Source organism: Bubalus kerabau, chromosome X (genome assembly GCF_029407905.1).
Source record: "Bubalus kerabau isolate K-KA32 ecotype Philippines breed swamp buffalo chromosome X, PCC_UOA_SB_1v2, whole genome shotgun sequence".
NCBI classification, from domain to species: domain Eukaryota; kingdom Metazoa; phylum Chordata; class Mammalia; order Artiodactyla; family Bovidae; genus Bubalus; species Bubalus kerabau.
In genome coordinates this window covers 5207263-5221415 of record NC_073647.1, presented here as the reverse complement: position 1 = coordinate 5221415, position 14153 = coordinate 5207263, and the positions used below count along the sequence as shown (strand labels likewise).

Genomic DNA, 14153 nt, shown 5'->3' with positions numbered 1-14153 from the left:
CACCTCCTCATTTTACAAATGCAGGAACAGAGTCCCAGCTATGACTGAGGCAAGGCCACAAAGATGAGCTGTAGAAGGGCAGAATCAGGACCCAGGCCTTCTGATTCCCAATCAAGCCCTGCTCTCCATTTTTCATGTGTATCTTTTTCTTTGTCATCAGGGAATGGGTCGTTTTAGCGTAGCGCTTATGGGCTCTGGAGTCAAATGGCCTCATTCAAATCCTGCCCTCACCATGTACCCATGTGACCCCAGGGGAAGTTACTTAGCCTGTCAGTTTCCTCATCTAACAAATGGGAGCGGCATGAGAATAAACAGCACCTACCTCACAGATTTGCTCTGAGGATTAAAAGGGACGGTGTCTGCAAAACACTTCAGACGGTGTCTGCACATACTGAATGTCCAGTAAATGTTTGCTGTTTTATTTTATTATTGTCTCCATAGCCCCCAAATAGGACTGAGTACATAGTAGGACTGCATGTGTTACAGAGAGGCCTCGAGAAATAATAGTCTGACTTTGTTGTCTGATCGTAATGGTGGGTCTAATGCTAATGGTGCTAATTCTAATGGTGGGTGTTTTAGGCCAAGGAGAACGGAAAGATCTGGGGACCAGAGAGCACTTGGATAACTCTCCCTGCAGCTCTAGGTAGGCAGCTGCTTCTTTGCTCTGTTGCAGGGCTGTCCATGGGATTAAGGGGTAAGGAAATCTGGGGTTTTAAAGATACCCCCAAATATGACCTTGACTGAGACTGGCCAGGGCTCTCAGATTCTTGGAGGCATATTTATTTCAATGGTCCTGGACCCCTCGGTGATGGCAGCATCACCCTTCCTTCTTTCCACTTCCTCCCCGTGGAGACGTGGGACCTTGCTTTATTTCACCCGGAATTGGGAGGCCAAAGGCTATTCATCATAGCCATGAAGTGATTGCCTCTCCAGCCCCATCCTGTGGGCTAAGGGACCTTAAGATAAAACCCAGAAGTTACAAGTGGGCTTCACGAAAGTCACAGATAGTTCAGCTTGGGCTGAGGGCCTATTTTTGTGGCTGGGTTCTTTTCCTTTTATCTCCCCTGCCTCCCGGACCAGGGAACCACTGCCAATGCAGGAGCCAGCCAGCCACAGAGAATTCACAGCCTGCCCCAGCATCACTAACCTCTTTTCTTCTTCTTTTGCCTTTTATCCCTCCTTGAAGATTTTTTGATCCACCCCCTCCCACCCGCCTGATGGATTATTGACTACTAGGAGCAATAGCAAATTCAACAAATACAGGATAAAATAAAAAGCCTCTGACACACTCTGCTTGGGATGCACTTGAGAGCTGGAGGGGAGTTGGGGTCTAGATCTCTTGGCACCCAACACACATTTAAAGCTGTGAAATCTATCCTCAGGGCCCCTTGACTCCATTCTGGCTCTTCCTTGAGTCTCCCAGTGTCCCCATGTTTCCTGCTCCCCTTGCTGGTAACCCACTTCAGCCTGGCCATCCATGCTACAGACCTATCCCCTTTAATATCATGTGATCTCGCATCACAATATGTGTTCAGTGAGCCATTTTTGGCAGGACTCTATTGTTAAAATGACCAGCAAATCTTTGCAAAGATATTACGGACTGATAATGACTTAGCAAGTTATCCTGTTTTCAAGTCCTATAATGAGCTAAAATGTGAGATTCTTTGGGGCAGGAGCAAGTGGGCATTTAATACCAGATTTTGCTAATTAAGGAGGGAGCAGCATGTAGTGGTCAAATCATGGGCTCTGAAATCCACCAGAACTCGGTTTGAGTCCTAGCTCTATTACTTACTGCTTGTATGGCCTTGCCCAGACTATCTGATTTCAGCGAGACTCGGTTTTCTCATCTGGGAAATGGGGCTGAATGTAAGAAAACAAAATAACACAGCCTACTTCATGGGCTCTGATGAGGTTCAATGAAATAATGCATGTAAAACCATTTTCACAGAGCCAACCTGGCACAGAGTAAGGACTCAGCAGTTTGATTGTATTAATTGTGTCATATGAATTGCCCCCTGACTGTGCAAGAGCAGAGCTTTTAATCATAGTCTATGTAGACAGAATACAACTCCCCATCAGCTAGGCTCTGAGGCCACCGGGGAGATGACAGAATGAACCTTTGAAGCCAAGTTCTCTGCATTTTTATGTATTTATTTTTTACTGCACTGGGTCTTCGTTGCTCCGTGGGGGCTCTTCTCTAGTTTCAGAGCATAGGCTTCTCATTGTGGTGGCTTCTCTTGTTGTGGAGCATGGGCTCTAGAGCACATGGGCTTCAATAGCTGCAGCACGTGGGCTCAGCAGTTGCAGCTCACAGGCTCTAGAGCACAGGCTCAATAGTTGTGACACACAGGCTTAGTTACTCCAACAGCATGTGATATCTTTCCTGATCAGGGATCGAACCAGTGTTCTCTGTGTTGGTAGGTGGATTCTTCACCACTGGCTCACCAGGTAAGCTCTATCTCTGCATTTTTAACCTGCACCCCCAGTGTGCTAAGTCACTTCAGTCGTGTCTGACTTTGTGACCCCATGGCCCATAGCTGGCCAGGCTCCTCTGTCCATGGGATTCTCCAGGCAAGAATACTGGAGTGGGTTGCCACGCTCTCCTCAGGGTATCTTCCTGACCCAGGGATTGAACCTGCGTCTCTGACATCTCCTGGCATTGGCAGGTGAGCTCCCACATCCCCAGCAGATCTAAGATGTTAGGAGCCACATGAGTTGGGTCTTTCTGTGCTTCTCCTGGTTTACTAGAGGGGTGAGGTGCAATGATGGGGAAAGAAGGCAGAACCAGGGCCTTTTCAAATGGAAGTGCTGGAGGAGGAAAAGGCACAGAGAAGGAAACAAAACAAAGAAGAGGAGGGTGGGGGAACCCTGCAGCCAGCGTGGCTGTGGCAGCTGTTTCTTGGAGATAAGGAGTGGATCTTTCCAGTTCCTCCCTTCTCCCACTGGAGAGATGATGCTCTGCAGACATTTTGAGCAGGTTTCCAACCAAGACAACCTCTTCTTTTGAGGTTGTCAGGATAAAGACATGTGCTCTGGATGACAACAATCAGGGTGTTGACAGGTATTCCTGAAACGGGCTTCCATGTGATGGGGCAGTGGAGAGTGGTGGGCTGTCATTTTCCTCTGGCCTCTGGGTGTGGAAGAAAGGCCTGGGGGACAGTTACTCTCGAGCAGGTGTCCAAGGCAGGAGTCCCCTAGAGGGTGTGTCTGGGTGTCTGTTTGATGGTTCTGGTGGCCACGTGCCCACAGGTGAGGGCGTGGGGGTGTGGAGGAGCAGCCCTCTAGCCCTTGGACAACTTCCTGTTGATATCCATGGGCATTTGCAGGTTGGCTTTGCAGAGGCTGCTGAAGAGGTCTTTTCAAATAATGAGCCACCAAAGCTTTCCTGGTGGCTCAGATGGTAAAGAATCTGCCTGCAATGTGGAATACCCAGGTTTGATTCCTGGGTCAGGAAGATCCCCTGGAGAAGAGAATGGCAACCCACTCCAGTATTCTTCCCTGGAGAATCCCATGGACAGAGGAGCCTGGAGGGCTGCAGTCCATGGGGTTGCAAAGAGTCGGACATGACTGAGCTACTGACACTTTTGTTTTCAAAGCCATGTATCAGTTTCTGCTTTGGGCAGAGACCCACCCAGGGTCCTCAGAGCCAGGATGGACGACTGTCAAGATTGTTCTCCTCAAGTGTATGGGCACCAAGGAGGGAAAGAGGGCAGGTGGGATGAATTGGGAGATTGGAATGGACATATATACACTGTACTATGTATAAACTAGATAACTAATGAGAATCTACTGTATAGCATGGAACTCTACTCATTGCTCTGTGGTGACCTAAATGGTAAGAAAATTCAAAAAAGAGGAGATATATGTATACATACAGCTGACTCACTTGGCTGTACAGTAGAAACTAACACAACATTGTAAAGCAATTATACTCCAATAAAAATTAAAAAAAGAAACGATTTCTCCCAAGTCCAGCATCCCATGAGGGATGGGATGGGATCCTCTGCACCCAGGAGCGTGAGCAAACAGAGGTTCCAGAGCTAACAGGTTGGCTTCAAGCCTGCTGAGACATGCTGCCACCCTGGCCCCAGCTGTGAAAATGCCAGTCATGCTGCCGACCTCAGAAAGCCCTGATTTGTGCATGGAATAGTCAGAGCCTGGGTGGGACTCAGCATCACAGCTGTAGCACTCTGAGTGAATGCTGCCAGTCAGTGGGGTGACTGGCCATGTCAGACAACTGATAACTGGTGGGCTTGTTAGGTGGGACTTCTAGAGCTCGTTATGTGATTCGAGGGGCAGCTGTCTCCATCATGGAGTCCAAGGGCCACATTTCAAGAATTGGCCAAATCTTTGGTTTCCTCCCGCCAATCTCATGCAAGGAAAAGAGGAAGAGGGAATGATCACGTTCCATTAGAGGTTAGCTTATTTTACAACTAGTAAGGGGAAAAGGGGCCCTTTCTCATACTTTCATTTCAGGGGGAGCCCTGGTTCCTCACTGAGTTGGCATCCTGGCAAAAGACACTTCCTCTAGACGTAGCTGGGTGCTTCCCCTCCCCCTTCCCAGGTCATGCCTCAGAATGATCGGCCCAAGAATCTACATCCACTGGTTGGTGGTTACACAGCACACACACCTGGCTGAGGGGACAGAGTATAGACATATTTGAAAGAAGTTGGTGACATTCTCTTAACAAAGTGAGCCTTCAGGGTTTTCACCTGTTCTAATATTTGGCAAGGTCTATCTAACATGCTCAGCCGACAGGCCACTTGAGAGAGTGGTAACCTATGTTCTTGAGCTTGTGGTGGAATGGGTTGGGGAAGGGGATAAACAGTCCCCTCATGGACCTCTTACCAAATTCTGCCTTGTGGCTTACATGGCTCCAAACCTGCCCCACTTTTTACTTCATTCTCAATTAGAGCTGGGGCCCATAGGACTTGTATTTGTATTCTATTCATATTCATGTTCATTGCTGTGTAACAAATGCCAAAAATTTGAGTGTCTTACCACACAAATTTATTATCTCTCAGTTTCTATGAATCAAGAGACTAGGCGTGGTTTATCAGGCCCTCTGCTCAGGGCCTCACAAGACTGCAGTCAGTGGATCAGACAGGGCTGAGGGCCCATCTGAAGTTATCTTCCAAACTGACTGCTTGTTGGCAGAATGCAGTTTCTCTGAGGCTGTGGGGCTGAGGTCCCTACTTCCTTGATAGCCGTCAATCAAGGGTTGCCCTCGGCCACTGCCGTTCTCTGCCACTTGGTCCTCTCCACAATATGGCAGTTTGTTCCTTCCAGGCCCACAGGAGAGTGTCCACTGCAGCTTTGAATCTCTCTGACTTCTATATGTGATCTCTACACCCACTTTTTTTTTTTTACTTCAGACAGCAAAGAGCATTTATTCACCAAGATAACTATATTGGTAAAGATGCTTTCAGATTTTTATGAAATTATTTCCAGTCATATATCTGAGACATTTAATAATTGTTAAATGTCTGTTTAACAATAAATAACTGTCACACTGGGATTTCTTTGGAAGGAATGATGCTAAAGCTGAAACTCCAGTGCTTTGGCCACCTCATGCAAAGAGTTGACTCATTGGAAAAGACTCTGATGCTGGGAGGGATTGGGGGCAAGAGGAGAAGGGGATGACAGAGGATGAGATGGCTGGATGGCATCACTGACTCGATGGATGTGAGTCTGAGTGAACTCCAGGAGTTGGTGATGGACAGGGAGGCCTGGCCTGCTGCGATTCATGGGGTCACAAAGAGTCGGACACGACTGAGCAACTGATCTGATCTGATCTGATATTACAGTGTACAGGTAAATCTTACCACTGTATTGCATGTGTGAATGCTAAGTCTCTCAGTCGGGTCCGACTCTTTGCAACCCCATGGACCATAGCCTACCAGGCTTCTCTGTCCGTGGGATTCTCCAGGCAAGAATACTGGACTGGGTTGCCATGCCCTCCTCCAGGGGATCTTCCTGACCCAGGGATTGAACCCAAGCCTCAGGCACCTCCTGCATTGGCAGGCAGGTTCTTTACCACTAGGGCCACCTGGGAAGCCCCTACTGTATTAGCTATGTCATTTTGAAAGTATTATTGTGCAACCTTTTTAACAAAAGTTCTGCTAGAAAATTATGCCCTAATGTCCTAAGGCACGTTATATATAAAGAATCCCATGGCTGATTCATGTGAATGTAGGGCAAAAACCACCACAATATTGTAAAGTAATTAGCCTCCAATTAAAATAAATAAATTAATTTAAAAAATAATTAACTTCTTATGATCCTCAGGGGAATTGATAAAGTAGCCATCCAAACATTGTTTGTAAGGCTTGTTTCTGGCTAAATCCCTGTTTAGAGGGTCCATTGATGACCAATGACTTTGGTACTGTTTCTTCCAAACTACTTAAAAATAAAGATCAGCATCAAAATATTGGGCAAGCCAATGTCTTATTAACAATATAAGAGTTTTGTATGAAATATGAAAACCTTTTTAGTTGTATCTTTGGGGTGAAGGACTGAGATCTAGAAAATGAAATACGGAAACACTAGTCAAATTTTATGATCACATCCATAGACACACTGTTTTTTAATTGGAGGAAAATTACTTTACAATGTTATGCTGGTTTCTGCCATATAACAATGCAAATCAGTCACAATTATACATATATCTTCTCCTTCTTGAGCCTTCCTTCCCCCTCCTATCCCATCCCCCACCTCAAGGTCATCATAGAGCATGAGGCTGGGCTCCCTGTGCTACATAGTAACTTCCCTCTAGCTATCTATTTTACACGTTGTTGTTCAGTAACTAAGTTGTGTCCAGCTCTTTGTGACCCTGTGGACTGCAGCATGCTAGCTTCCTTGCCCTTCACTTTCTCCTGGAGTTTGCTTAAACTCATGTCCATTGAGTTGGTGATTCCATCCAACCTTCTCATCCTCTGTCACCCCTTTCTCCTTCCCTCAATCTTTCCCAGCATCAGGGGCTTTTCCAATGAGTCAGCTGTTCGCATTAGGTGGCCAAAGTATTGGAGCTTCAGCTTCAGCATCAGTCCTTCCAATGAATATTCAGGGTTGATTTCCTTTAGGATGGACTGGTTTGATCTCCTTGCTGTCTAGGGGACTCTTAAGAGTCTTCTCCAGCACACATGATAGGGTATATATGTCAGTGCTACTTTCTCAATTCGCCTACCCTCTCCATCCTCTGCTGTGTCCACAAGTCCATTCTCTATGCATAGATGCACTTTTTAAAAGAGACCACCTGATTAGGCCAGGTCCACCCACACTCAAGGGGTGGGGATTTATAAGGCATGCAAACCAGGGAGGCAACAACCTTGGGGGTCATTGTAGAATTCTGCCTACCACAGACTCTATGAAAAACATTTTAATCTATCAATTTTTTTAAATGAGGCCAGCTGCTTCTCATTAGCATTCCCCACTCTGGGAAGGCAGCAAAGCTGTCTAGCAAATTCTACTGAATCCTTAAACATGACCAGGCTGTGGTTAAAACATTTCAACAACCTTGGAAGACAGGCCTTTTTATTTGTTTTTTCTCTCCTCCCCTCGCCTCCCCAGAGCCCTTGTTCAGCTCTTAAGTCAGATGGTTTGAAAAGGAAAAGGCTGTTCTGGGGCTTCAGCATCTGGGGCTGGCCTAGAGAGAGCAAGGCCGTGTTTAAATAATGACTCACAATGAAACTTTCTATTTCTGCTGGGTCAGGCTTCCCGATGACCATTATTACCGGACTTTATGCTCTCTGGAAGTGGTTCTGAAGGCCTCTCATCCTTTGCTGGATAACAACATACGTTATCTCCTTTTTCCTTACTCAATTTGCCAGCTTTTTCATGGGACTTCATGTAGAGGGGTTTTTTTTGCTATGAGTGTATCTCAAGTTGTTCCCATATGTTTAAGCAAGCAAGTAATTCTCCCTGATTCCTATTTGTCACTACATCCCCCCTCCCCTAACTCCTGCACTCATCCATCCATAAACAGTGGGCACCTTCATGAGCCTGGTATCATGCTAGGTGCTGTGTTAGTTGGTCCATCATGTCCAACTCTTTGCAACCCCATGGATTGTAGCCCGCCAGGCTCCTCCATCCATGGGATTTTCCAGGCAAGAATACAGGAGTGGATAGCCGTTTCCTTCTCCAGGGGATCTTCCCAACCCAGGGATGGAACCTGGGTCTCCTGCATTGCAGGCAGACTCTTTACCATCTGAGCCACTAGGGTGCTAGGTGCTGGGGATCTCCAGATAAGTGAAATGGGGTCCCTGTCTTCAAGGGGATATCAACTACGACAGACACGTCCAAGGGGCAAGGGGCAGGGGCAGTGGGGCAAGGGCGTGGGGTGAGGGCAGTATCTTTGAGCTGGATTTTGAAGAATGTGTAAGATTTCAAGGATGCGGGGCCAAGGGAGGCGGTGTTCTGGGCCAAGTGGACAGCTTGTGTGGAGCACAGACAAAGCAAAAGAACACGCTGTGTTCAGGCAATGACAAGTGATTCAGGGAGACCAGATCATGAGGGTGCGAGTGGGGGTGGACTGCTGGAGAACAAGAGGGGGCGGGGAGCACCTGCTAACTGAGAGCTTTGTTAAGATCTTGGCTGTGATCCTGCAGGCAACAGGAAGGGGGTGAACTCGTCTAAGCTCATGGTTAGATTGAGATAGCACCGAGGTGACAGCAATTTTTGCTAAACATCATAAATAAAACTATAGACCAGCCCAGAAGCAGTGCCAAGGCCACCGTTAAAGAGCACTGGTTTAATTAAGGAACCAATTCACTTTAAACTTCTATAAGCCATAATGAGAAACATGAAAGTAATGCAGTCTGGGACTCCCCTGGTGGTCCAGTGGTTAAGACTCTACGCTTCCACTGTGGGGGACATAGGTTTGATCCCAGGTCAGGGAACTAAGCTCCTGCATGCTGTGCAGTGCAGTCAGAAGAAATAAATTAAAAAAATAAATACAGCCTTTCCTCCTCTCTGAAGAGATACTGGGGAAACAAAGCTCTGGTTAATAAGGTCAGCCTGGGGGAAATGGAAAGAAGTTTTGCCTATGGTGGTGGCTGGAAAGGAGGATGAGGCAGACTGTGTTTCCCTGAAATCTCATCTAGGAGGACCTGGGCCTCGCCTGGCAGAGTGGGGCTCCACACACAGGCATCTCGTGCCTGGGACACCTGGGAGCGGAGTCTCTGTGACAAGGACAAGAGAGCTTGGTTCCGTGCAGGTGGATAACCTGGTGGCGGGGCCTGCCTTTCTGGGAGCTACTAGGCTAGTGAATAAGAAGGTTCTTCTCCCAGGACAAGTCTTCCTTTGCCTCCTGTAGCATGCTTCGACTTCTAAGAAACTTCTGACCACAAAGATGGTTCTTTCGTTACTTCTCCTTTTATTGAATCTAGGCATTTACTCCACAAACATTAATCAAGTGCCTTATATATCTGCCTGTGATGCAGGAGACCCAGGTTCAATACCTGGGTTGGGAAGATCCCCTGGAGGAGGGCATGGCAACCCACTCCAGTATTCTTGCCTGGAGAATTCCACAGACAGAGGAGCCTGGTGGGCTACAGTCCATGGGGCTGCAAAGAGTCAGATACAACTTAGCAACTAACACTTTCACTTTATATATGTACCAGGTACATTCCAGGTGCTGGGAGATCCAGTCATGATCAAAACAGACAAGGCCCCTGCCCTAATGGAATTTACATTCTAGTAGAGGAGACAGATAAGACGTTGTAACTAAATTAATATAGAATATAATTTCAGATAGTGATGACCAGCAAAGGATAAAGTGACAGAGACTAGAGGCTTTAACTAGAATGATCACAGAGGTTCTGTCTGAGAGGTAACCTCGGAGCTGAGTTGACTTCTATAAAGGAGGCATTCATGCAACCATCTGGGGAAAGAGCCCTCCGGGCAGAGGGAGCAGCAAATCAAAGACCCTGTGATTGAAAGAGGTTGGGCGTGCTAGGGATTAGCATGAAGGCCAGTGAGGCTAGAGCGGAGGAAGAAGATGGGAGGGTAGCAGGCTTGGTGGTCAAGGTGGGCATAGTTGTGGGACCAGAGCACATAAAACCCAGGAGGAGTGAGTGTGAGGGGACCCAATCATCTGATACACACTGTTAGGTGGAAATGTTGGCTGCATGCATGCGCACTTAGTCACTTCGATCATCTCCAACTCTGTCCGACACCCTGGACTGTAGCCCACCATGCTCTTTTGTCCATAGGATTCTCCAGGCAAGAACACTGGAGTGGGTTGCCATGCCCTCCTCCAGGGCATCTTCCCCATCCAGGGATCGAGCCCATGTCTCTTATGTCTCCTGCATTGGCCAGCAGGTTATTTACCACTTGCACCACTGGGAAAGCCCCCAGAAATGTTGGCTACACAGATGCTATAGGAATGTGGTGTTCACGGATGAGGCTCAGTCTAGAGACAGACGTTTTGGATTCTAGTGTCTAGATAGTATTGATAAAGTTTGAATGAGATCATCTAGAATATGGATAATGAAGGAAATGGCAGCCCACTCCAGGATTCTTGCCTGGGGAACCCCATGCACAGAGGAGCCTGGCGGGCTACAGCCCATGGAGTCACAAAGAGTCAGACACAACTGAAGTGGCTTAGCACACAGAATATGGTAGTCAGTAGCCCCAGAACATTTGAAATGTGGCCAGCCCAAATTGAGAAGTGCTAGACACATAAAATACAAACCAGATTTCAAAGACAGTATATAAAAAAAAGAACATAAAATACCTCATTGATATTATTTTTATAATTATTGTATGTTGAAATGATAAAACTTTGGTTCTACTAAGTTAAGTAAAATACATTATTAAGATTAACTTCACCTGTTTCTTCTTGCTTTTTAAAATGTGGCTACTAGAAAATTTTAAATTACCTCTGTGGCTTGAAATTGTGGCTCCTGTTAACATTTCCATGTGATGGTGCTGGTCTAGGAAATCACTGTAGATACAGAAAAGGGCCAAGGGTAGAGCCCTCAAATGCTACAACATTTCACATCCAGGGAAAGGAGGAAGATACAGCCAAGGGGGGTGAGAAGGAATAGCCAATGATGTAGGAGGAAAATGAAGGGAGTATGATGTGATGTTCAGAAAGGCAAGTGATAAACTTATTCAACAAGGAGGGAGTGTCAGATGCTGCTGGGAAGGCAGTTCAAGTAGCAGAGGGTTGGATTGAACATGAGCAGTTTTACTGCAGTGGTTTGGAAGTAGTTGGGTTTGGAAAGCTGGTTGGAGAGAGCACAGAAGTGAAGACATAAGAGTGGTAAGTTAAGAGAGCTCTTTAAAGTTTGGCTTTAAAGAAATGCAGAGAAATGGGTGGTAACAGGAAGAGGATTTCAAATCTGGAGAAGGTTCATGTGTTTGGTTGTGGTTGCTGGTTTGTTGGTTTGGAAGGGGAGACAGCTCTGCTGATGGTGGTACTGTCCTCAGGGCCCTCAGCTGGGGAAATAAGGCAAGTATGCCAGAAAGAATTTGAGACAGTTGAAACTCAAAGGTTATTTAGATCGAATGATTTTCTTAGAGCTCTAGGAACACAGATGCTGGCAGGACGCCTTCTTTCTTTGTTTTCCCTTTGTCTTTCATCTTTTTTCTTTTTGGTTGTCCTTCCCCGTCTTTCTTCTACCCCTGACAGTGGTGGGTCAAAAGCAACGTTAGCCTGCTGTGGCCTGGTATTTTGGAAAATGGGCTCCTTTTCCATGGGCTTCTTTAAAGCTCAGAGATAGTTTATTTCCCAAGTGTCTAAGAAGCCTTTCTTAGTGGCAGGGGAAAGGGACACCGCCATGTTTATTAAGATGTCACAGGGACTCACCAGTGATATGAATTGTTCCTGGCCTAAGGAATTCTCCTGTTCTCCTGTTGAATTTCTGAGGGGCTTCTGAATTTCTCTATCCCTTTGCTTCTTCCAGATCTCCAGATGGAACTTGTGTGTGTGTATATGTATATATATATTGTTTGTGTCATAATTAGTGAGTACTGTGTGGATCTGGGGTTGTCATCTTCAGGCAGAATTGTGATATTGGATTATAGAGTTTGAGTGATTTGAATAAAGTGCCAATACCTTTCAGTCAAAGCCCACCTGGAACACATCTGCCATTGAACAAGCTGGTTTTATTATTCATTGCAGTGAGAAAGAACACAAACCCGTGGGGAACCATGGGACTTTTCAGTGAGAGAGTCTCAAGTCATTTTGATACCAGGACCCTGTCAGCTTTCCATGTGGTTTGGAAACTTTTGCTTGCCAAGGCCTCAGTCACTCTCGGTGGGTGACTGCTCAAGTTCGTCTTCACCTCAGAGCCTGTGGTCACCACATCAGAGCTTACAGCTAGAGGGCAGTGCAGGCTGGGCCTGGAGCCCATCCATGAAACAGCAGTGGCATGTTGACTATTTCTGGAAGCAGAAGAGATCCAGGGTAGGGAGAGGGAATCCAGAACCTACTTAATTCAACTTGATGGTACTTGAATCAAGACCCCAAGGGGAGCTATGATAAGGAGCTATGATAAGTCCCTGCCTGCCTCTCCACAGTGCTCCTGCTGTATGTGAATATAACATCCTTTCTCTGGGTTATGGTACCGATCAGAACCCTTCCCCTCCATACACCAACTCCGATTAAAAATGTCAGCATAATTTAAAAAGTGCGATTATCAATTGATATGCTTCCCTAGACGTATCATCTCTAGCTTTGGCTAGAATGAATGGAAAATGTATTATGATTAAGGTTAATATAAAGGAAAAAAATCTAAAGCATTATATTATTGTTGTTTTAGTTGCTAAATCATGTCTAACTCTTTTTGACCCCATGGACTATAGCCCTCCAGGGTGCTCTGTCTGTGGAATTCTCCAGGCAAGAATACTGGGTAAGTTGCCATTTCCTTCACCAGGGGATTGTGCCTAACCAGGGTTCAAAACTGGGTCCCCTACAGGTTCTTTACCACTGAGTCACTCGGGAAGGCCAAAACATTATATAGGAATACCTATATCTTGATAGCAAAAGCAGTACAGAAGATGAAAAATAATATGAAATTTCAGAGTATTATTTTTAGATATGTAAGTAATTCCTTGTGCTTTTGAGTCTACAGAGGCTAAAATTTAAGCAAAAGGCTTGTTGAAATTATTGCTATGTATTATGTATCATTTCTTTAAATAAAAAATTTGAGACTTGCCTAAAAAAACGAAAATGTACAGTAGACTCTCAGTTGATTATCTGCACTAATGGAAAGGAGGCCAAGGACAGATAATTCTCCTATGACATAGAATCAGAGTCAAGGGAGAATTATCCTTTTGATGGTCACTTTGGCTGTTTCTCATTTTGGGCTACTTAAAACAATGTTGTAAGAAACATTCTTGCATGTATATTTTTGTGTGCAAGTGTGAGTATAGCTACAGGGTAAAGTTCCAGTTGTGATGTTACTGTATCAAAAGGTATGTATATATTTTTTTTATTTTGATACTGTGAAAGTGCTTATTCAGAGAGCAATTTACACTCCATAATGTATGAACATGTCTATTTTTCCCATCTTTGTCAGCATGGAACATCAAAATTAAAACTTCTTGACAATCTGATAGGTGAAAATGTTGACTTGATATTTTGATTTACATTTCTTTAATTCTGAGTAGGACTGAGCATTTCTTTATGTATTTCTTTTTTGATAAACTTCCTGTTGTATCATTTGCCCCATTTTATATCCAGTTGTTTGTCTTTTATTGATTTATATGCACTCTTGCCAGTTAAGAAAATCGACCCCGAAATCTATATTTGCTGTAAGTATTACTTCCTAGTTTGTTATTCATTTGCTGACTCTACTTTTTTTGGCCAAAAGTTTAAAATTTTTATGTAGTCAGGTATCTTAATTTTTTCTTTATAGCTTATCAATACAATTCTGTCTGCCTGGGTACACCCATGAATAGTAAAAGGCCTCCAAATCTAATGGGTCCCCACACAAAGCAATAGATCAGGTTTTGTGTATTTGTCTTTTATTTTTTGGTAACAGCTTTATTTATTTATTTATTCTTGGCTGAGCTGCATGACATGTGGGATCTTAGTTTCCTCACCAGGGATCAAACTTGCATGTCCTGCACTGGAAGCATGGAGTCTTAACCACTGAACTGCCAGGGAAGTCCCAGTAATAGCCTTATTGAGCTATAATTCATA

The 14153-nt window shown here is 45.2% G+C and overlaps 1 protein-coding gene across 8 annotated transcripts in view; it reads left to right on the top strand.

The window, feature by feature from the left end:
- The window catches only part of KIAA1210 (KIAA1210 ortholog), a 77031-nt gene that overhangs the window by 17368 nt on the left and 45510 nt on the right, over positions 1-14153 (top strand). For 5 of the 8 annotated variants that reach the window (XM_055564007.1, XM_055564001.1, XM_055564000.1 and 2 more), the window contains exon 2: positions 12812-12858. The exons of 2 other annotated variants lie outside the window; for them this stretch is intronic. In XM_055564007.1, the coding sequence (XP_055419982.1) occupies positions 12812-12858 (47 nt within the window). Of the gene's footprint in view, positions 1-2405; positions 2449-12811; positions 12859-14153 lie in introns of those variants that run through there. One more of the 8 variants, XM_055564004.1, reaches the window with a different exon arrangement.